General features: G+C 39.9%; 1 protein-coding gene across 2 annotated transcripts in view; it reads left to right on the top strand.

Moving 5' to 3' along the window:
- Positions 1-22,567, top strand: part of tln2a (talin 2a) — a 99,953-nt gene extending 77,386 nt beyond the window's left edge. For both annotated transcript variants that reach the window (XM_004539565.4, XM_076881664.1), the window contains exons 37-58: positions 373-534; positions 788-928; positions 1,041-1,222; positions 2,403-2,535; positions 3,108-3,209; positions 3,782-3,952; positions 5,892-6,038; positions 7,803-7,904; positions 8,477-8,596; positions 9,122-9,268; positions 10,021-10,187; positions 10,894-11,077; positions 11,251-11,376; positions 12,544-12,660; positions 12,894-13,079; positions 13,374-13,481; positions 13,673-13,778; positions 14,402-14,526; positions 18,286-18,474; positions 18,571-18,753; positions 18,998-19,123; positions 19,682-22,567. In XM_004539565.4, coding sequence (XP_004539622.1) covers positions 373-534; positions 788-928; positions 1,041-1,222; positions 2,403-2,535; positions 3,108-3,209; positions 3,782-3,952; positions 5,892-6,038; positions 7,803-7,904; positions 8,477-8,596; positions 9,122-9,268; positions 10,021-10,187; positions 10,894-11,077; positions 11,251-11,376; positions 12,544-12,660; positions 12,894-13,079; positions 13,374-13,481; positions 13,673-13,778; positions 14,402-14,526; positions 18,286-18,474; positions 18,571-18,753; positions 18,998-19,123; positions 19,682-19,810 — 3,153 coding nt within the window. In that variant the 3' untranslated portion in view covers positions 19,811-22,567. The remainder of the gene's footprint in view (positions 1-372; positions 535-787; positions 929-1,040; positions 1,223-2,402; positions 2,536-3,107; positions 3,210-3,781; positions 3,953-5,891; positions 6,039-7,802; positions 7,905-8,476; positions 8,597-9,121; positions 9,269-10,020; positions 10,188-10,893; positions 11,078-11,250; positions 11,377-12,543; positions 12,661-12,893; positions 13,080-13,373; positions 13,482-13,672; positions 13,779-14,401; positions 14,527-18,285; positions 18,475-18,570; positions 18,754-18,997; positions 19,124-19,681) is intronic.

Raw genomic sequence — 22,567 nt, 5'->3', positions numbered from 1 at the left:
GTAAATGATTTTTAGTTCAAATAAATGGAAATGGCACAAAACTGCATACATACCACATGGGCGTCTGCAGGGAGTTCCTGAGTCAATTCCCTGCTAACCAGACCTTAACTGCATTCTCCTACTTTCTTTCATCTCATTTCTTCTTATCTCTGCGGCGACTGTCTGATGAAGCCAAAAGTTCCAGAAAACGTTCAAAACAAAAATAATAAGACTGTACATTTGCTGTACATTTGGGCCTCTTATATCAAATCTAGTATTTCCAGTAGTCAGCTTTGATCTGATCTATCGCTACAGATACTGTCCTGAATTTATGTTGTAAGATTGCCCATGCCTGCAGTATCACTGACAATTGACCATTTTACTGTTTTACAGGTTCTCTCAGCAGCCACCATCGTTGCTAAGCACACCTCGGCATTGTGCAATGCCTGTCGTCTCGCTTCTTCTAAGACAACCAATCCTGTTGCCAAGAGGCACTTTGTGCAGTCTGCCAAGGAGGTTGCCAACAGCACTGCCAACTTGGTCAAAACAATTAAGGTATGTTTCTATCTTGTCAAAAGTTTGACTCTGTGACCTGATTGTCATTGTACAGCTATAAACTTAGCTTAGACATAACATTTCTGTCTTTTCCTTGTGTGATAACCTGGAGGAATCCCTGTTTTTATGTAATATGTCTGTCTTTTTTAAAATATTTATTCTCAGCGCTTGCTTTTGATAACTTTAATACAGTCAGTTTTAATGCTATTTGTTTCATACACCCTTTTTAAAATTCCATTCTCTCACTTTCCAGGCTTTAGATGGTGATTTCTCAGAGGAAAACAGGAACAGGTGTCGAGTCGCCACGGCTCCACTAATTGAAGCTGTTGAAAACTTGACAACATTTGCTTCCAACCCAGAGTTTGCCAGCGTGCCCGCTAAAATCAGCACTGAGGTGTGGCTCTGTTAACATTAGTGCAGGACTGTTGCGCGTTTTTACAGTTTACCGGTTGAAGAAAAATTTGGAAAATTATGCAAAATTTAGATTGAGTTTGTTTTTTCTTTAGGGCTCTGCAGCACAGGAGCCCATCCTCCAGTCGGCACGGTCTATGCTTGATAGCTCCACCCATCTGCTCAAAACCGCACGCTCATTGGTTATCAACCCAAAAGACCCGCCCACGTGGTCCGTCCTGGCCGGTCATTCTCGTACTGTCTCCGACTCCATCAAGAGTCTCATCACAGCCATCCGGTTAGATAACAATGATTCAGTGAGACTTGCAAAAGACAAACTACAGCAGGAGTGTTTATGCAAAGGTTTAAGGAACACTTTGACATTTTGGGTGATAGGTACATTCACTTTGTTGCTGATGGTTAGGTGAGGAGATCAATACTGCTCATGTCTGTTAGATAAATATGAAGTTGGTGCCATCATCTGTTCAGATTTAGGTTTGAAAATGGGCAAACAGCTAGGGCAGCAGAATTTAAACAAAAACAAAATAATATCATGATTTGGCAGGGATTGTGAAACCCTTTCAACCCAGGAAGACTCCAAATCACCAGTTTAATAATTTATCGCACTTCAACACCACTGTAGTCTATTTCCGTGCAGTGATGAATTGTGCGTAACACAGTTTGTGCTCCCTTTTTATCTGCTTGTATTGCTGTATAAAGCACCTTGAGAGGGGGCAGCCAAAAGCTGTAACCTGGGGTTACGTACACTTGTGTTTTGTGCAGCTCACATTTTTAATCTCCTCTTTCACACAGTTTTGTACCTGACCTTGATCAGAACAAAACTGATGCCCATGAGAGGCTAATTCCCTGAGACCAAACACACTGAATGTTAAAGTTCTCATTCGTCTCAGAACATCTGCACATTAGCATTCATGCGTAGCCGGCTTAGCGTCGCTTTCAGTTCTGATGCCCTTATCGCCCATCTTCCTTTTTAGACTGCAAATTCAGTACTGGGAGTGTAATAGAATTCAGTGATATATTTCAGGCCAAAGAATACACATAGCATCCTGCAGCAGCCGGGCTCATAACTTTGTCAGCCTCATTAAGCACAGAGACGAGGTTTTATTTTAGTCTTACTTTTGGTGTGCCACCGTGCATGGAAATGGATGTTTAACGAACTTAATCTGCCCATGAGGCCGGAGCCACAGACAAATCAAAGGCTTCAAAGCTAATTTTGCTGCCTGGCTTGATCTCCCTATGCAGAGACGAGACCCTACAGGCCACAGTTTGGCAGATGTGACCTGAGCATCAATGAGACGAGGAAGCCAGTAGAGAAAGGGGGAGGGGGGGGATAGAAATCCTGCAATGTGTCTGTGTTTTAATAATTCCAATGTTAACATTTCTTCTTCTGGTCTTTTCCTTTCTTCATTACTCATTTTTGTCTTTCTGGTTCCCTTTTTCTCCTCTCCTGTTTGCAGGGACAAGGCCCCAGGCCAGCGGGAGTGCGATTCGTCAATTGATAACATCAACAAATGTATCCGGGACATTGAGCAGGCCTCTCTGGCCGCTGTCAGCCAGAACTTACCCAGCAGAGACGACATCTCACTGGAGGTAAGCGGCCATCGGAAGATGGCTCCGAATCTTTGCAGACACAAACTTTGTCTGTGTTTTCATTTGTTTTTTTTGTTACTTGCGTAGATATTAATCTGCTCCTTTTGCCTTTTCTTTTTTCCCACTTCCACTTTTCCCACTTTTTTGTATGCTAAATCTGTCGGTTTTGAGTCTATTTTTAGTGGTATTAATGAGGTTTTCTGTCCTTGTCCTTCTCTCAGACCATTCAAGAGAGACTAGGGATTATTTCTTTCTTTTCCTTTTGTGTCTTTGAGTGTAACAAAACATTTGAATGGCAGTAGTTCTTCTTGCAGTAGTCCTTCAGCACAGTATGGGCAGAATGTGAGTCTTATGTTTAACACCCTGACACTGGCTTTAATGGGGAAGTTTTGGCACCTGCTAAATAATAAAAAGTTTAAGCTCGCATATTAAAAGTCAGAGTAGCTCAGGGCAGTTATCCTTCTGTTATGTTTCCTGCTTTTTAGCAGGTCCCAGCTGCCTTCTTTGAATGCACCTCTGTCTCCCATAAAAAGCAACACAAAAACCAATTTCTTTTTATTTCCTCTCTTCAGGCACTACAAGAGCAACTGACGTCCACCGTGCAGGAAATTGGCCACTTAATTGACCCCGTTTCCACTGCTGCCAGGGGCGAAGCTTCCCAACTAGGACACAAGGTATATAGGGCAGTGCCTTAATTATTATTATACTGCAACTGTGGAGCAACAAAGTTGTCTTTGTCAGCAGCAGGATTCAGTGGCAGGAGTGTTGCCTATATGTTTAGGTTAGCTGTGGGCTGTTATAATTATCTCAGCATTATCTATCATTAAATAATAGTGATTTTTGAAACAAAAAGTTGATGCATTGTTCAAGCAGCAGGGTTAGTTTGACTTTTATATGAGTAAACTTTCACCTCCCACTAGAATGCTCTGTGTCACTGTCCATCTTTGCAAACTTATCAGCATTTCTTCACGTGTTGTAAAGAAGATTATTACTGCAACATATTCCTTTTTTATTCTGTCTGCACACCAAATAGTCTGCTTAATGGCCTGAAATTGTGCCCAGTAAGTGAAATGTATAAAAGGTTTAACACTTATATGACCGTACCATTTTGAAATAATTTGAGAAGCTGCTCATTTTCTGAAACCGTGCTTCTTCACGTGTGAATGTGACACTTAGCACTTCAGCCTACATATCGCTGACTCGTGCTGTTTCTCTAGACTCATTAAAAACTTTTCTTTTACCTCAGGTGACTCAGTTGGCTGGCTACTTTGAGCCACTGATCAAGGCCTCCGTGGGTGTGGCGTCCAAGCTGAAGGACCACCAGCAGCAGATGACTTTCCTGGACCAAACAAAGACGCTGGCTGAGTCGGCTCTGCAAATGCTCTATGCTGCCAAAGAGGGTGGAGGAAACCCAAAGGCACGACCATTTTATGCTTTATGCACCTTGTTTAAAGTGCTCCTTCGCTTCCTTTACACATATTGGAAAATGATCTCCATCATTAAGTTTTCCAGTGCATCAACAAGTATAATTAACTGTATTTATTGCACACTTATGATACACAATGATGTGTCAAAAGGGTGGAGCAAAGGGTGTCACCATTTAGGCCTTTTTAACTCCTCCCAAACAACGGGAGCAAAAGAGTATCACAGATGCGTGACGAGGGAGAGACGGGCCTGTGTGCCACCACAGTTTTAATCAGTTGATCAAAATACGATTAAAGTGGAGACTTTCAGCTTTAATTAAAAGGGTTTTACAAAATTTCTGCATTAACCATTTTGGAATTACAGATATTTGGTGGAAAAAACAAAATAAGTAAATAATCCCAGAAGAAATAATAATCTGCTAAATTCTTTAAAATAATGAATGCACACTGACCAGCTCGGCAGCACAAAAAGGTCTGATTACAGAATTATTTCCATGGTTAAGTAAAACAGTTTCACGGCATCTAACCAATTCTTGAAAACTTGGTAAGCACATAATTGTCTTCAAAAACTGTAATGAATGGAAATAAAGAGGGTTTACAATAAAGTGCAAACCACTGGTTACACTCAGAGACAAGATTTTGTATATCTCTAAATAAAAAAGAAAAATCTTTGGACAGATGAAACCAAATGGAGGAAAGAAACAAACTGTTATGTCAGTAACATCTGTTCCCTGAAGGGGTTGAAGAAGATATAACACATATAGGATGAGATATAACACTTCCTGGTTGAAGACACTTCTGTTCACGCCATTAATGCAAACGATATGTGACATATGTGAGGCCCTGCCTGCATATAATACACCCTTATCATCACAGTCATCCCTCAGTTTTGATAGCCGCTCTTCACCGAGCCCAGCTGCACAATGGCGGTGTATCTAATTCCTCTCCTTCAGGGAACAGAAGTTGAGGACAGAACAGTTTGTACCCTTTCAGGCAATTCACTCTGTACACACATAGTATCAAATATATATACATCTCACAAAGCAGCCGCTGAACCAGAGTCAGACCACCATCATCCGACTGCAGGGTAGATCCAGCCGAGAGGACACAATGAACCACTGACGGGACTGCCAGGTCCAAATGATAGAACCAAACAAAAGTGTGCAGTGATGATCAAGTAACTGCAGCACAAACATCATTCACAGGAATACCTGTAAAAAGACCCCATGAGGATGCCATTCCTCTGGTGCAATGTGCTTTCACACTTTGAGGAAAAAAGAGAGTCCCTTTGTACCATATGCCAGGGAGATGGACTCCATAATCCGGTAGGAGAGCCTCTGTTTAGACGGAGATCTACCTCTGGATGGATTAACTAAGCAGACCAACAATTCATCACACTGAGTATCGTCAATATAGGTAGGAAACACTGCACCAGACATAGAGAATACAGCCTACTCTGCTCCTCAGATGGAAAAGTGGGGTGACAAAAGCTCAGATTCATAGAGCTATAAGTTGTAGGAATAACCTCAGGTAAAAACGCAGTATTTGGCCATAATATGATGGGCAAATGGCGCTCGCCTCATGCTAGTCCACATCCAACAAATCTCATGATCCAAAGCATACCACATTATCTGTCAAACACGCTAGAGGCGATGTTATGACATGGACATGCATGGGTACTAGTATGTCATGGCTGCTAGTGTTTATAGTGTACAGAGCTATACTCTCTGCTCAGATTCAGCCAAACGCTGCAGAAGTGACTCGATTTCAGTGCAAATGGATAATGTTCCAAATACATATTGCAAAAACCTAAATGTTACTAAAGGCAAATAAATCCTGATATATGGGTTAGTTTGACAAGGTCATTTTTAAACCTCTGAAAATGGGGGTGCGTGTATTTCACATGTGCTTGTGCTATGTCACATTTCACAGGCATCCCATACCCATGATGCTATAGCAGAGGCAGCTCAGCTCATGAAGGAGGCGGTTGATGACATCATGGTGACACTTAATGAAGCTGCCAGTGAGGTGGGAATGGTGGGAGGAATGGTGGAGTCGATCGCAGATGCCATGGCCAAGGTGAGTGCAGCCGGTTACAGTGTGTCGTCATTTGGATCAGAAGCCACAGAATAACATCTACACCAATTTAAAGATATGTTTAGAGTTTTATTTGGTTAAATTAATTGCACTCTCTGGTTCATAAATAACAGACATTACTGCAGCTCTAAAAAAACAAACAAACCTCCACCTTTAAGCTCTTTGTCCGCATCAGCGATTGTCTGCTTTTCACCATCATCTATTTCAGCTCATCACCAACTATGTGGTGATTGACAGCTCTATTCTGTCTTCATTTGTGTTGCAAGACAGCATGGCTGCTAGTCAGATAATACATCATCCAACATTATCTTACAATGAGCAAAACCACCTGCTGTCCACCCTGTTCCCAACATCCAAAACAGGCATGGAAAATTAAACATAGACTAAAAACTAAAAATGCAGCAACTTGATATTTTATTCCACAGTTAGAGTCCATTTTAGTATGAATTTTTAAACCTGCGTAGTGGGAAACATCCTGTTTTGAAAGATTTCCCACCTACGGAAGCCAGAATGCTATAAAAAAACTGAGTGTGTGGTAAATGGATTAAAAGTTAATAGCCATAACAGAAGTTGTCTTATGGAAGCAAATGTTACAGAGCAATCAGCATCTAATTAAAGTTTTATTCTTTTCTTGTGTTCATTTGACCCATGACTTCCCGTTGCTCTGTGTAACATCTTGATTACAACCATAATGTTTCCCAGGCGTCATTTAAAAGTCACTGATTAACATATTAATACAAATCACGAGCAACTGAAGCAAAGGAACATTGACTGTGAACGCAGCCATTCTTACTCGGAGTCAGATAATTTGACCTATCTTTCCAATTAACAGTGAAACTATTGGCTTGAAAACCAAGAAAAAGCCTTTTATCTCGAGTACAGGCAGCAGCTAGCATCAGCTAATTATATTTCTCCTTACCGTGCTGAGTGAGGAGCATTGCAAAGGTGAAGAAGCGTCTCAGGAGTGTGGCTTCACCAGAGGGAACAGCATCTTTGCATCAACTTTGTGTGGCATGTCATGAATAATTTATGAAAATGGTTCATTTTTAGTACATGTTGAGCATGCAGGTGCGTGTTTTGTCTGCGTGTCAGTCAGTGCAGTTGATTAAATGGGGATAATCCTCCCCAATAATCCCATTGGCGTAATGGTCACCCTCCATTGTGGTTTTTAGCAGCGGCGATTTAAACAGCTTTTCTGATTAACTTTGAGTCACCTAGTCGAGGCTGCAGATTTTAACGTATTATTTCTATCAGCAGGAGGTGCAAACATCATGCACTTGCAGTATTATGCTATCTTGCAGTACCAGCATGTTTTTCTGGAATCTCTTTTGTCTTCTCTGCCTTTTCCGTGATATTACAAGTAGTCTAATTTGGCAGAAATGCTAGAAACGTATAATGTTTGAACTGCAAGCTGATGATCAAATGTTTTTGGGGTTGATGCGGTTTTAAAGCTGTAATTACAGAGTGCATAATTCATAATGAGTGTTTATCATTCATACAGAGGGTTTCCCTGAATAGAAAGCTGCATTAATGTCGGTTTGCTGATGCCTGCACACCTGACAAAATTGGTATAATTGAAGGGTAGATTAGATGTAACGTGCCATTACAAGTTAAAGAGCTGAAAAATTGATTTCCTTCACGTTTGAAGATGTTTGTTCCTTTCGCGAAGGACAAACCGATCGTGCCTAAAATGAAAAAAATGCAGTGGCAATTTAACTGTGTGTTGATGCGTGTGTTTTTCCTTAGCTGGATGAAGGTACACCACCCGAACCTGAGGGCTCATTTGTGGATTACCAGACCAGTATGGTGAAATACTCTAAAGCCATTGCTGTCACTGCTCAGGAAATGGTAAGCTCTCAAAATAACTCTTAAGATTTTTGTTCCTGAAGTACACCTGTGACCTACGACTGGGTTATTGTTGATTATAAACGAAATACTTTGATTTACATGTCAATTCTGAAATCAAGCTTTTTTTCTGATAATCCACGGTTTGATATTGTAGTTTATCAGCCATCTGCGGTTAGTAGAAATTGTCCTGTCGTGTGGTCCTAATTCTCCATCTTTGTGAGATGACTAGTCGGTTAAATCGAAGCGAATCAAGCTCATTTATAAAAGAAAAATTGATTTTGACTTCACAGCATTTCATAGCGTAGTTAGTAAGTGAGACAGACTTAATGATTTTATCTACCTGGGAGAATCCAAAGATCTGATTAAAATTATTTATCCACCTGCAGTCCCTCGTTTATTTTAATGTTCTCCATTTGTCACATCTCTACTTTCGTCCTCTCATTTGATCACTTTGGTAACCTTGTGATCATAGCCTTGATTTTACTATGAGTTAATGATTTTTGATAGTTTGTTGAAGAAAAGTTAATCTGGGTTTTTTTAGTGCCGAATTTCTTTTTCCCTCCATTTATCAGATGACCAAATCAGTGACTTGTCCAGATGAGCTGGGAGCCCTGGCATCACAGGTGACTGTGGACTACAGCCAGCTCGCTGTTCAGGGACGACTGGCTGCTCACACAGCTGAACCAGAGGAGGTGAGGAGGACTCTGAAAACAGTTTTTACTTACAAAAGAGCTCTGCTCCTTCAATATGGGAATTTTCTTTTTGTGACCTTTAGGCTGCTGTGGATTTAAAGAGAACCTAATGTGCTCTTCCTTATTTTCTGTTATTCATATATAAATATATTTACTGTAGGTGAATTTTCATCAAAACTCTAGTTTCAGGCTTCTCTAAACACTCTGTTATGTTTTTTTTTTTTCTTGGCTGTGTGCATTGTGAACACAGAAGCTCCATCCACCTGCTCAATTCTTATTTACAAAGGGCAGCCAGTCAGATGAAAGTTGGCTTGAAGGGCAGGGGAATGGAGCAAAATAAGCTTGTTTCAAACAATACATGAACTGAGGGGCTGAACCATGACCTGTATAATCATGCAAAGCTTCTCTAGTCCAGGAACATAAATGTGGCATTTTTTCATACATACATACTTTTTTTTAAACTATTATTTTAATAATAATAAAAAAAAAACTCCTTTATGTTCTTGCTTTGGTTTGTGTTTGTAGATTGGTTTCCAGATCAAAACCCGAGTGCAGGACCTTGGTCACGGCTGCATCTTTCTGGTACAAAAGGCCGGAGCTCTGCAGATCACCCCGTCTGACAGTTTTACTAAGCGGGAGCTCATTGATTGTGCCCGTGCAGTCACAGAGAAGGTATTGTCCTGTCAATAAAATGGGACCGCCTTATTTAATTAAAAACACACTGTGCTTTTTTAAATTTTGTTCCGGTTTTGTTACAATAGTTCTGCCCACTACTGATCTTAGTTCCCCCATCCATTAACCCAAACCCATCGGGCTAATTGTTGTCGATTGTTTGTTTGCTTCATCTTTAGGCTGCAGATATTTCTGCTTGGCCGAGTATGTTCCGCTCTGAACTCTCTGTGTTGTTCTTTCATTGAATGTTAGAGTAAAATTGTTTTTAGCGATGTAGTTCACATGAAGTGATTCGGCTCTGGTGGGTTTTATCTGTGTGTGGTTTAATTATAGGATTCCAAAGCATGTATAATGTATATGTATTATACACATCATACTTTTCTTATCAAGTTTTCTCTTGTCTGAGCTTTTCACAGCTGTTATTTCTAATAATTCAAGCGTGCCAGTGTTTTTAATACCACTTACACATAAGAAGGAAATACTTCAAAAACATCACACATACTTATTTCAGTGACTTAGCACATTGCAACGTACTGACATTTTTTCCCCTCTTGCTCTTCTCTGTTTTGACCAGTAAAAATATACTTTACTCAAACTGAGCCAAAAGTAACACTACTTTGCTGCAAACTGCCAAAGTTGTTTGTCCTTATTAATGTGCATCATAAAATTTACCAACCTATCCTAGATGGGCGAAAAAAGCCTTCATCTGAGCATCCTCACCTGTGTGGTTAATGGTCTGCTCACGTCCCCAGGTGTCTTTGGTGCTTTCAGCCCTCCAGGCAGGCAATAAGGGCACTCAGGCTTGCATTACAGCAGCCACTGCTGTGTCTGGGATCATTGCTGATCTGGATACCACAATAATGTTTGCGTCCGCCGGCACACTCAACGCAGAGAACGAAGAGTCCTTTGCCGACCACAGGTTAGTGCTTGAAACGCACCCAGTGGTGCAAGACATTTCTACAAGACCCAACAGGAGTCTAAAATCCACCCTGTTGTTATCTTTCATCCCAGACTGACAGAGTGACATATTACCTGCTGAACGGGGAGGAAATCTCTGCTGATAGAAACAATAAATTATCCTAAGGCTTTGAAAAATGCACAGAGTGACACTTCTCTTATTGTCCTGCTCTCACACTTGTCCGCTCTAAGGCAGCACTTCCGCCGTTAAATACTAGTGCGTGAAGAAAAATACAGCAAAACGGGTAGAGAATAGACGTGTTCCATTACTTAATTATCATTGTAGTTCCTTACAGATGGTTGTTTGTGACGTTTCACTGTATCTCACTGAAGAATCTTTGAAGTGTAGATAAGCAGTCTCGGGACACGATGAAAGAAAACAGAATCACTTAATCTCCGAGCATAGCTCACACAGCTACCTCAGAATAATAGAAGAAACTCTGCAGCTGCTATAATCTCTTTTGTCAATTTTAGGAAAAGAATAACTGACATGACTTGTTATATAACCTTAGCAATCCTCCTAATGTTTGCACAAGCTTTCATGAAGAAATGCCTTTAATATTAAAAGAGATGTGCAGCAATATGTGTGTCCTTTTCACAGCAGTTCTCACACAGTTGATTTTTTATGTCTTTTTCCCCCTTGTTTAATCTTTCCTTTTCTGTTTCAGGGAAAACATTTTGAAGACTGCTAAAGCTCTGGTTGAGGACACAAAGATGCTGGTGTCCGGCGCAGCTTCCGGTCAGGAGAAGTTGGCACAGGCTGCTCAGTCTTCTGCCAAGACCATTACCCAGCTCACAGATGTGGTCAAATTGGGTGCTGCCAGCATTGGCTCTGATGACCCTGAGACACAGGTTGACCATTATTGTGTTTGTAATCCTCTCATTTCTGTTTGTCCTTTGTCCAGTGTGCCTGTTTAATAGGAGGAATTATGGAATTATGAACTGCGACTGGCAATAACCTTTCAGTGTTTCTGCTTTCCTGGACTGCGCAGTGATTAGTCAGTGTCTTTCTGTCCTTTCTCTAGGTGGTGCTGATAAATGCTGTCAAAGATGTGGCCAAGGCATTGGGTGAGCTCATTAGTGCCACCAAGTGTGCCGCTGGCAAGGCAGCCGATGATCCATCTATGTACCAACTAAAGAGCGCTGCGAAGGTGAGGAGATCAGTCTGCAAGTGCTGAAACTGTCATCTAATTTAACATCCTCCAGTGGGCTCGAATATAGAAATCTGGATATTGGAATTTTCTTTATTTTACTCAACAAAAACAATCAGAGATCTATTTGATTTTTGTTGGTTTCTCTTATGTTCATATTTTCTGATTATACTAATGGAAAACTGAAACTGACATCAGTTTAAATTGATGACAATAATTCCACCGTCCTACATCCTGTATGCGCAGACATCCTCCCCTTACTCAGGCCGAGTCATTAATCAGTAAAATCACCCACAATAGTTAAACTGGAGACTTGGTAATGGAAATTGTCAGGCTGTTCGAGATAGCAGGAAGCGTCTAATACTTCTAACCAAGATGATTATGCTTAGTGCTTTGATCCGGCACACATGCGCTGTAAATTTTCAGAGTCACGGCTCATAACTCACCGATGACACTGTCGACTGCTCATTATCACCTCAACCTGTAAAGCCTGGGGAAAAAAAAGTCAGTTCTCAGTCAGCAACACCACAGAGTGTCATGAAGTCTCTCTGAAGATCACAACATGCCTCACATACAATTTTAGGACCGGAGGTGGGGTGGTGGGGGGGTTAACTCTGACAAATCAGTCTTTCCTTTATGGGGCTTGTGTGCCCCCTATCTTTCAGTATGGTGCATTACAGCTGATTTTAACTGGATGTGTTCTGTTTTTATGTCCTCTCATTGTTCCAACATAAGTGTGAAATTACGGAGCTATAGAAATGTCATCTGAATTAAATTAGTTCAAACTATAAATGAAGACACGATGAGCCAAGGAAATATATATATTTAAAAAAGTGTGTCACCCATATATGATGATCGTCAGGGCTGTGTCCACCAGTGTAGTGAAATATCTTGATTGGGGATGTTTATATGCTCAATTACTTATAAAATAAACAGTCCTAGACGTTTTTTGTTTTTTTTTTTAAATAAATTACAACTACATATACATTTATTACAAAAACACAACCAAATACTGAACCTCCTCGTTGGTAATATTATCATAGTAATAAGACTGTTGTCTTAAATATTCCATAATGTCAGTCATTTGCGGTTTGTTCTGTTGTCCTTCCTCTATTTCTAATTCAGAGCTTGGATGTGGCTGAACACGATGTTCTCTGTTTTCTCCAGGTGATGGTGACAAATGTGACATCCCTGCTGAAGACGGTCAAAGCTGTGGAAGACGAAGCTACTCGCGGTACCAGAGCGCTTGAGGCTACAATCGAGTGCATTAAACAGGAAATGTCGGTAAGGACGAGTCGAGAGGCTAAGCTTGTGAACGTTAGTTAGCAGTATGGTGGCATCACACATTTCAGAAAGGGGACTGATCAGTTTGGAAGTGTGATGAGTAATATTTTTGTAATTATTGAAAATGTCGCATGAGTGACAAAGTAAACATCTTTCGTTTTTTTTTTTCCACAGTTAGGAGTTATTGATTTTAATATTCCCTGAATTAAGTTTGTGATCTGAAATGTCCACAGGTGTTTCAATCCAGGGATGCTCCCAACAAGACAACCACACCTGAGGAGTTCATTCGCATGACTAAAGGAATCACCATGGCAACTGCTAAAGCGGTGGCTGCAGGGAACTCTGGCCGACAGGAGGACATCATCCATACTGCCAACGTCAGCCGCAAAGCCATGTCAGACATGCTCACTACCTGCAAGGTGCTCTATTGCCACAAACAAGTCATGCATGTCTAAATTTGATTTATTGTGGTACTTCCAAAATGTTGCAAAAAAAAAAGAAAATGTGTCCATCTACCCATTATTTCCCACTTATCTGAATTTGGTTGTGGTAGCAAAGGCTAAGCAGGGTATTCCATCTTTAAGGCTGAGCCCAGCATCATCAGCATCAATCGTTTTTGCCACTACAAATGCAAACCAAAAACTGAAATTAGAATTCTGACCCACAAATGTCATCCCCACACAAATTTATAAGTGTGTGTTTGTGTCTTTCAGCAAGCAGCCTACCATCCCGAGGTCAGTGAGGAGGTGAAGAACAGAGCACTGATGTTCGGAGCAGAGTGTACAACTGCTTACATTGACCTACTGGAACATGTACTGCTGGTAGGTTGAATACTGCATCAGCAAGTCTGTAAAAATAAAAGACTTGTACAAACGCTAATCTCATTATTTGATACTTTAAGCATCTTTAATATAAGCATCCACCATTGCAACACTATTTATGTATCTATATATAAAAAATAATAAGGAAAAGTTTCTTTTAAGTTTACACTGTTGCACCCATGTGTTTGTAGGTCCTGCAGAAGCCTACTGCAGAGCAGAAGCAGCATCTGGCAGCTTGTTCCAAGCGAGTAGCCGGAGCAGTAACAGAGCTCATCCAGACTGCTGAGGCCATGAAAGGTAATGCACACAGTGCATCACCACATGTTACACAAGGAGTCCTTTTGAGATGTCATGCAATAAACCCAAATACATATGAGTAAAGCTTTTATTTACTTTCTAATAAAGATCCCAACAAATATTATATTGCTATTAATAGTAGAATGTATTTTTAAAAAGCTCATGTAACAGAAAAAAATATTTATTTACTCAAACATTTGGTAATATTCCTGTCCTCCTTCTCTTGCTACAGATGGAGGTAAGTTAGGGCCGTTTTCTGTTCTGTGCCAGTTGTGAGCTCTTAAATAATTTCTCTCCTCAGCGCTAACATCGATTTTATTTAATCTCATCAAATCCAGCTGCTCTCAGGCTTCTCAGTTACATCCATCTGCTCTATCCATCATGCTTTCTTTTATGTTCCATTACTCTGTCTCCATCGCAGTGAATGATGGTTTGTTGTCAACTATGCATGGGATGTGAAGATACATGGCACACTTTCCTGTGTGTGGTCACGGTGTACTTGTTTTCTTTGGATCACAGCGTGAAGCATGTTCGGTCAAAACACTGCTTTGTGAAGCATTAATAAAATCCTGTTTGCAAATTCAAATCTTATTCATGAATATGGGTGTGCTTGCCTGCCTCAGGTTCAGAGTGGGTGGATCCCGAGGATCCAACAGTGATCGCAGAGACGGAGCTGCTCGGAGCAGCGGCGTCCATCGAAGCAGCAGCTAAGAAGCTCGAGCAACTCAAACCCAGAGCCAAGCCAAAGGTGGGTGACTGTATGGTGAATAAATGAGGAGAGAGGTGAAGGAGATAATCGTGTCAACATAATGTTAAAGAGAAAGACAACCTGTCAAAAGGCCTTTTTCCATTTTATTTACAGTTTAAAGCTTTCTAAGATATTGTTTCTGTCAGCAGTCTCTGGAAATAAAGAAGAAATATTCATCATGAAGCTCATAAAAGTCTTTCATCATGATAGATGATGTGCGGATAGAAATACTCTGTTACAAGAAAATGTCCTGACTTGAAAATTTAAAGAATGAATGGAAAATCATTCCTAAACAATCCATTTACTAATGGCTATAGGTGATGTTTATATGGAATTTTAAAGATGATGTGATGAGCAGCTAAAATACTTTAAAATCATTAAATATTATTTTGAAGATAAAGAGAGAGTTGTTTCCAAGACGCAAAAAGGGGAATAAACCGCAAAAACATTACAAAAGACCTGTAACCAAACCCCTCAGGATCCCCTGCTGCCCACATTAGTTAAATCTTTACAATTTTAGTGAATGTTAAGTCTAAAAAGAAAATGATAATCTAACTTTTCTATAATATAGATTATAGATTAGTGAGCTGGAGTACTTTGGTGCTAATTTTATCAGGTAACCAAATTAAAATTGTTTTATTAAAAAGTACCAACATAACAATGTAACTGTTAAAAGTAAAAATATACACACATTGCCTAAAAATGATAACCTCTAGAGTGTTATTATGGCCCGAGCACTAGTGTGTGAAGGACCTATTGTAATCGCTTTGTTTATCATAGCATTATTATTGACTGTGTGTGTGATTTTACTGTTACAGCTTGCTTAAATGCTTTTTATATAGCAAAAATTTAATGGTGACCAATAAAAGGTCAGGTCCTCTGCAAAGAGTCACAGGAGGCATCTGAAATGTTATTGGATGTGGTTGATAGTCTCACTGTAAAACACCTGATATTATGATGTTGCCCAGCAAGCACCTAACAACAAGCCAACCAGTGCTGTAATGTGGACATGTGTTAGTTTATTTAATGTAAAAACTAGTGATTTAGAGTAGAGTGCACTTTGATCGGAGCGCTAAATATTTCACCTTTTCAGATTACAGCTCATCCTTGTAACTGCCAAGTGATTTGTTGACTTTTAGATAAAACTTCTTATTTTGATCTTTGGACTGCAGAGTGTTTACAGCTCTGTACATTACATAAATGAGCTTTGTAGGAATACGTTCAAGTATATCCTAAACAGTGCTCTGTGCATGCCTGTAAACATCTTTTTGTGTGGTTTATATCCAAGTTTCAGTGTTATTATTGGAAGTTGTACAAGGAGCAATTTTCCGGTAACAAAATAGCACATTTTGTTTTGTTGCATTACTGAAAGGGTGCTCTATCGCTTGTCCTGTCTGTAAAGCTGTTGTATTCAGAACTGTGCAAAAATCTTGAGCCATCCCTTATTTCTTTAAATTTTGCTTCAGAGAAGCAGCCTGGCTTATATTTTTCTTAACTGATCTTGAGCTATAGTTCTCCAGGTTTTCAAAGTTTTTCTTTGTTTATTTTCTGGCCAGTCTTGAAACCTGACAATTTTCAGAGGACTTTTTTAAGCTGCTTAACATTGACCTATGAATTAGACTCATTTTTTATGCTTGCATAAGTCAAATGATGAATCTGAATTGTGTCTACACATAACAGACACGAACCAATTTCTAGTTGTATCTTGAGGCACTTTATTATTTGCCGCTTATCACAAACTTGTAGTTTGTTCAATTCAATTTTATTTACATAGCACTAAATCACAACAGGTGTCGCCTCAAGGTGCGTTATAGAAATCCCAACAATCAAACAACCCAATTTGAGCAACCACTTGGCAACAGTGGAAAGGAAAAACTCCCTTTTAACAGGAAGAAACCTCTGGCAGAACAAGGCTCAGAGAAGTTTTTCTGCATCACTCTCAGACAGGATGTTTCCAATTTTAAAGAGATGAGGCCTCCAATTTTCCATTTGTCCCCATTTCTTTAGTTGAATCTACAAAAATGCCAAAGACAAATTTTGACAGGTATAAAATAGTATTTTTACAAAAACGTGTTTCCCAAAACACTGGCACTGTTTTAAATTGAGGAAACTGGACAAGAGGAGGACAGAAGAATTGTCCTAAAAATTGTCTACAGCAGATGGAGAGTATCTGAAAGTAATGTCTTAAGTAATGAAGAGCAATCCAGCAAATACCTGACACAAAACCTGAGAGATGCATCTGGACCTTCAGTTGATTGATCTACTGATCACTGAAGCCTCAGCAGAAATGGTCTCAGTGGAAGGGTAGCTGTCAAGAAGCCATTCTTAACGAAGGGAAACCAGGATGAACGGCTGAGGTATGCCAAACTATGTATGTACAGAGGTCAGGAGAGAAATTCACAACAGTAAGCCACCTTGTCAAAACTCATGGAATTATGAATGCAGAATTGTGATCCATCATGCAATACCAGGAATAAAGCATGACAATGATTCCCGAAACGATGCCAATGCAGTGAAACCATACTTGGACAGAAACCACACAATGGGAAACTGCGTCATGGACTGGCCTCCCCAGAGCCCGGACCTCAACATTTTTGGAACAGTGTTGTCTCATCTGGACAGAAAACAAAAGGCAGCCAACATCCAAAGAAGAGACTGAAGAACTTTTCTTGAAGAGAATTTAAAGAAATTACAGAAAAGCTTACCTAAGAGAGTTCAGGCTGTGCTGAAGAATAAAGGCGGTCATAACCTCATTAGAACTGTCCAAACTAAATTACATAATTCAATAACCCGTTTCCACCCATTTTCTATTTTCGTGCAAGTTATGAAGAAATGAGGGATGGCTCAAGAGTCTTACACAGTACTGTGCGCATATGTGCATATAGATATATATATATATATATATATATGTATATGTGTGTATATATATATAATTGCATATTCATGTTCATGGAAGTATTAATGTGATCTCTGTAGCTGACACTTGTTATATTGACAAACTCACTAAAATTCATGATACTATACATAATATTGTCTTCATTCAGATCGATTCAAGCACCATCATGTTTACTGTGCCCTCCCTCCTGTTCATCCCACTCCTCCACCACCCACCCTGCCACCGATCCAGCCACCTGTGTTAGTTCATTGTAGTTCTAGCTTAAGCCTGTCCCAGTCTGTGTCTTCTAGCTCCCAGTTAACCCCCCGCCCTCCCTATTCCTTCCCTGCCTGCCCCCACCACCGGAGGCCTTCTCTGCAGGGCTCTGTCTGATATGTTTGATATATTAGGTTGTTATTCAGTCCCAACTATATATCAAACATATTCCTACAGTGTCCCGCTCTGTCTACAGACATGTAGTGTGAATGTGTTTGTGTGAAAAGTGTGTGTGCGTATGTGTTTAAAAGAAAAAGAAAAGAAAAAAGCAGATGAGTATAATAGGATGCTTTCTATAGAGTCTTGCTTGATGTTGTTGTATGTAGCTCCTTATCAGCTCTTGCAGTTTGAGAAGAAGCTCTGTATCTGGATGAATCATCATTTTGTTTCTCTTACCAAGTGTCCCAGCCTTGGTCACTGATGATCAATCAAGTCCTGTCTAAAAATGTGCATACAAAATGTTATTCAACAGAGTAATAAATCCAAAGTTCATCTGTTTCCAGTGATAAGTACTTCAGTTTGAGTAGAGGATTAATCAACTTTGATATTTCTTTAAATTTCACCCTGGCGAAAGACTTAATCATTTGAATGGTTCTCTTCTCCCTCAGCAAGCAGACGAGACCCTGAACTTTGAGGAGCAGATCCTAGAGGCAGCTAAATCCATTGCTGCAGCCACCAGTGCTTTGGTTAAATCAGCCTCAGCTGCCCAGAGAGAGCTGGTGGCTCAGGGGAAAGTGGGCTCTGTCCCTGCAAATGCTGTGGATGATGGACAGTGGTCCCAGGGGCTGATCTCTGCTGTAAGTGCTGGAGTGAAAAGTGTTGTTTTACACAGGTTACAATCACATCTGCCAGAAATTAACTTTAAATAAATTAACTTATTTTTTCATGAACAGGCACGTATGGTAGCAGCAGCAACTAGCAACCTGTGTGAGGCAGCTAATGCCTCGGTGCAGGGTCACGCCAGTGAGGAGAAACTCATCTCTTCAGCCAAACAGGTGGCAGCCTCTACTGCTCAGCTGCTGGTGGCCTGTAAGGTGAAGGCTGACCAAGACTCTGAGGCCATGAGGAGACTGCAGGTAAACACAGCAGGTTAATTTAAAAGCGTTGATATGAAGAGGATTAGCGATCATCTTCAATAGCTTTTTACTTTACAGGTGTGCATTTAATTAGAAAATGTTTATGCTCGTCTTTGCACCAGTTAAAAGGAACTGATTGCTTTTAGTCAAACACCGTAGTTTTCTCATCTTGAGCTGCTAGTACTTGTATATTTTTGTTTTTATGTTGTTGTTCTGTTCTGTAAATGATGTATTTGCCCTTTAGATCGCTGGAAATGCAGTGAAGAAAGCATCTGACAATTTGGTGCGGGCAGCTCAGAAGGCAGCATTTGAAAAATCCGATGAAGACAACGTGGTGGTGAAGACGAAGTTTGTGGGTGGAATTGCGCAGGTAATGCTTTTAAGCAGCATTTAATTTTGAAACCAGTTTCTGTTGCATTAAAAAAATTAATCTGTTCATTCTGGTGTGTTTAGCAGTTTTATTGTTAGTGAAATTTGTCCTTCATATCCACTGGTTCACACATCTCTAGTCACCAGCTTTACAAATAATTTCAGTTTCTCATTCTTCAGCACTGCTGGGCAATTATTGATTTGATGCTGCTGAAAAATGCTGACAAGCTATTGAAATGCCCTCTACTTGTTAATTATTTCACGTCTCCTGATGGTTGTCAGTGTTCTCAGAAAAGATTTTTGTCTTCTTCAGTCAATACATGGAATTCAAATCCCCTGTTTTTGTACACAAGTGCATTCACACACATCTTAAGTTAGACCATACAACCAATAAACACACAGAAACATAAGGCATAAAGACACTGAGGTAGTAAATGTTCTAAAAATTGCGATTACATTGCGACAATTACATATTTTGCAGGTTTTGGGTCGTGTGTGTATTAAAAAAGGTTAAAATGATATATGCTCTGACATAAAAGTTTCCTCACTGTCTGTGTAGATCATTGCCGCCCAGGAAGAGATGCTGAGAAAGGAGAGAGAGCTGGAAGAAGCCAGAAAGAAACTGGCCCAAATAAGGCAGCAGCAGTACAAGTTCCTGCCCAGCGAACTGCGAGAGGACAGCAACTAGTTATTCAGCCTCACCTTTGCTGCTACGTACGCTTGCACCAGTGTGAAGAGCACATCTGTTTTTGTGTGCATATTTGTATCCTGCTAATGGCACACCTGGACCGGTACGCCGTCCTCCAGTGAATCCAGATAAGTTGTGACTGATTAACAAACCCAGGTCTGCATTGAACACCACTGACAACATGTAAGGTCATCTTCTAGCACGTATTAAAAACTACTGCGTGATACTGACTACTTTGTGAAAACAACAAAAAGATTGTGGTGATCGCCTGAAGAACTCCTTCATGTCCTAACGTATAACTACTTCAAACTGATGTGATCTAAACCAGAATGTGACATGCTTAGTTCAAACAGCACATGTGCTCTCACGTTTGTTCTTAAGCGCCATTTTTGTAATGTTTAACAATTTGCAGCTCTTGTGCATAAACTTTAAAGTGAAGAACTGATTGTATTGCTGTTCACGTCACATAGCCATTTAACTGCAACGACACCCTGAAAGCAAAAACATTTCTGCTTGGTACTCTGATATTGTATGAATGTTTGCCTGTATACCCCAATCTGGCACCTTAATGTCTGTCTGAATCGTGTAAATCACTGTGGCATGACTTGACTTTAATTCAGTGGCCATAAAACCTAATATGAAGGAAGGCCAGATTTTGCATATGGATGTTTCTTGGGCCATTTCAACAATGAAAGTGTTTTGGGGTTTGTTTTTTTTGTTTTTTTGGCAATCCTCTCTTCGTGTAGAGAGTTACAGTATATAAGCGTCTTTGTTTCCTTTCTTCTCATTTTTATACTCTTTGTTTGCTCCACGTGCAAAACTTCTTTAATGCAACTTGCAGGAAATTCTACGTTTGTCACAACCCTTGACTTTAGGACCTCATGTGCAGCCTCTAAGACTCAAATAGAATGTTTTACATTATGTTACCATGTAAATGCTTTCCTACGCAGGGCATGTTACCATAAAATGGATATTTATTACTCCTGAGTATTTTTAGCAGAGAGGGGTCTCTTTCAGGGTCGCAAACGGTCTCATTTATTTACTACCACTAGCAGAGTCCTGGGTGGCTTCTTGGCAAGATATCAAATATCTTCAAAGACCTTCAAAAGTCTTTTTTTTTTTTTTTTTTTTCCCCAATTATTTGTCATTTCAGGTAATGGGACCTACATACAGTATAAACAGAATATGATCATGATGCAATAAGATGGATGGTGCTTTAGGGGGCAGTATTAGCTTCCCTTCTGCCATGTAAACTTAAAGTAATAATCCAGAGCTCTGCCTATACTTTTCGTGCAGAATGGAAAAGTTTGCGTAACCCTGCAGGCCGACTACTACGTAATGCATGTTTGGAATAACTGGAAAGATGCCAGGGATCAGTTGAATTAGCCGAATGCCATGCAGAGTGCCACTTCTATGCATGCACTTTTTCCTGATGATTAGTCCCAACAGATTTACTTTGGTCCTTATATGTTAGTATTTTTTTTTTTTCTTTCATTTTTTTCCAGCAAAATTCATCACTGCCAGGGACTGATGTTATTTATCTCCACATTTCTAAATTCGGGAAACAACAAAATTCAGAATCTAAAAGATGAATGAATAAATAAATAAATACACGAATAAATCTTTAACATGAATGGCCTGAAAGTGAAGAGCCTGCAACACTAATCCTTCTCCTGTTCTGGGTGCTCCGTTACTGAACTTGCTATTCGCTGCAATAGAACAACCTTTTGTTTGTAATGTGTTTTGTTCACATGTCTTACTATATGGACTCTGTTTCAATATTACAGTAGATTGTGAGAATAGGTCCTGCTGTGAAAATGCATGGCTTTGTGCTTCGGATGCAGATAGTTTCAGACCTCCACGTGAGACCATCACCTTTAAGTTTGTTTGTTTTGAAGCATTGGAACTGAATTCAGAGACATTTTCTGCCATTGTGTTTTTTTGGGGTTTTTTTTGTGTGAGTGTGAGAAGCGAGGGGTGGGTTCACTGCTTTATCAGTCAAGTCTGTAGTGTTTTTATTAGTGCCTTAGTCCGTAGCCCATACACTGTTTGGTCTGCTTATGTGACAGTTTCACCTCAGTGGTCAATAGAAGGTAGTGGACACGCTATTTTTTTTGGTTCTTTTTCTTTTAAATGTAGGTTCATGTCTGTGGATTGTTAACATTTGATTTCCCACTCGCTAGCGTACTGTTCCTCTAAGTGCTGAAAGCAACTGCACCCCCTTTATTTTCCTCTCTGCCACATGCAAGGCCTTTTAGGGATGATGGAGGAACTGTCTGCCAGTCAAAAAAAAAAAAAAGTGTCGTCCTTTAAAATGTATTATCAGTATGCCGTAGATACTGAATATGTATATTACACGGATGAACACATTCCATGGGCATGTACCACAGTGCTTCTAAATGACGACAGACTGGACACGTGAGCCTGTCGACTGCTTTATTGTGTGTTATGAAGTCACTGAAATCTTATGGGTGGGCTTTCTTTCCTTGTGCTTTTAAAACTATGAACGAAACATGTGATAAGAACATTTCGATATATCTGTCACCATTAAGATGTTGTGATTCATTTTCAATGCTGTGGACAATTTGAAGTGTTCTGTATGTTTTGTTTTGGTTTTCGCCCCCTTCCCTTGACAGAAATAAAATTAGGAATTCGCTACAATAAAAGTAAATGATAACATACAATATAAAAGATATTTATCTGGCCTCGATAAAAACTATTTTTTGTATTCACTGAAAATAAAGCATTTCAATGTAA

Source organism: Maylandia zebra, linkage group LG1 (assembly GCF_041146795.1).
Source record: "Maylandia zebra isolate NMK-2024a linkage group LG1, Mzebra_GT3a, whole genome shotgun sequence".
Taxonomy (NCBI): Eukaryota; Metazoa; Chordata; class Actinopteri; order Cichliformes; family Cichlidae; genus Maylandia; species Maylandia zebra.
Note: the sequence above shows the minus strand (reverse complement) of the source record. Positions and strands in the feature narration are given on the sequence as shown.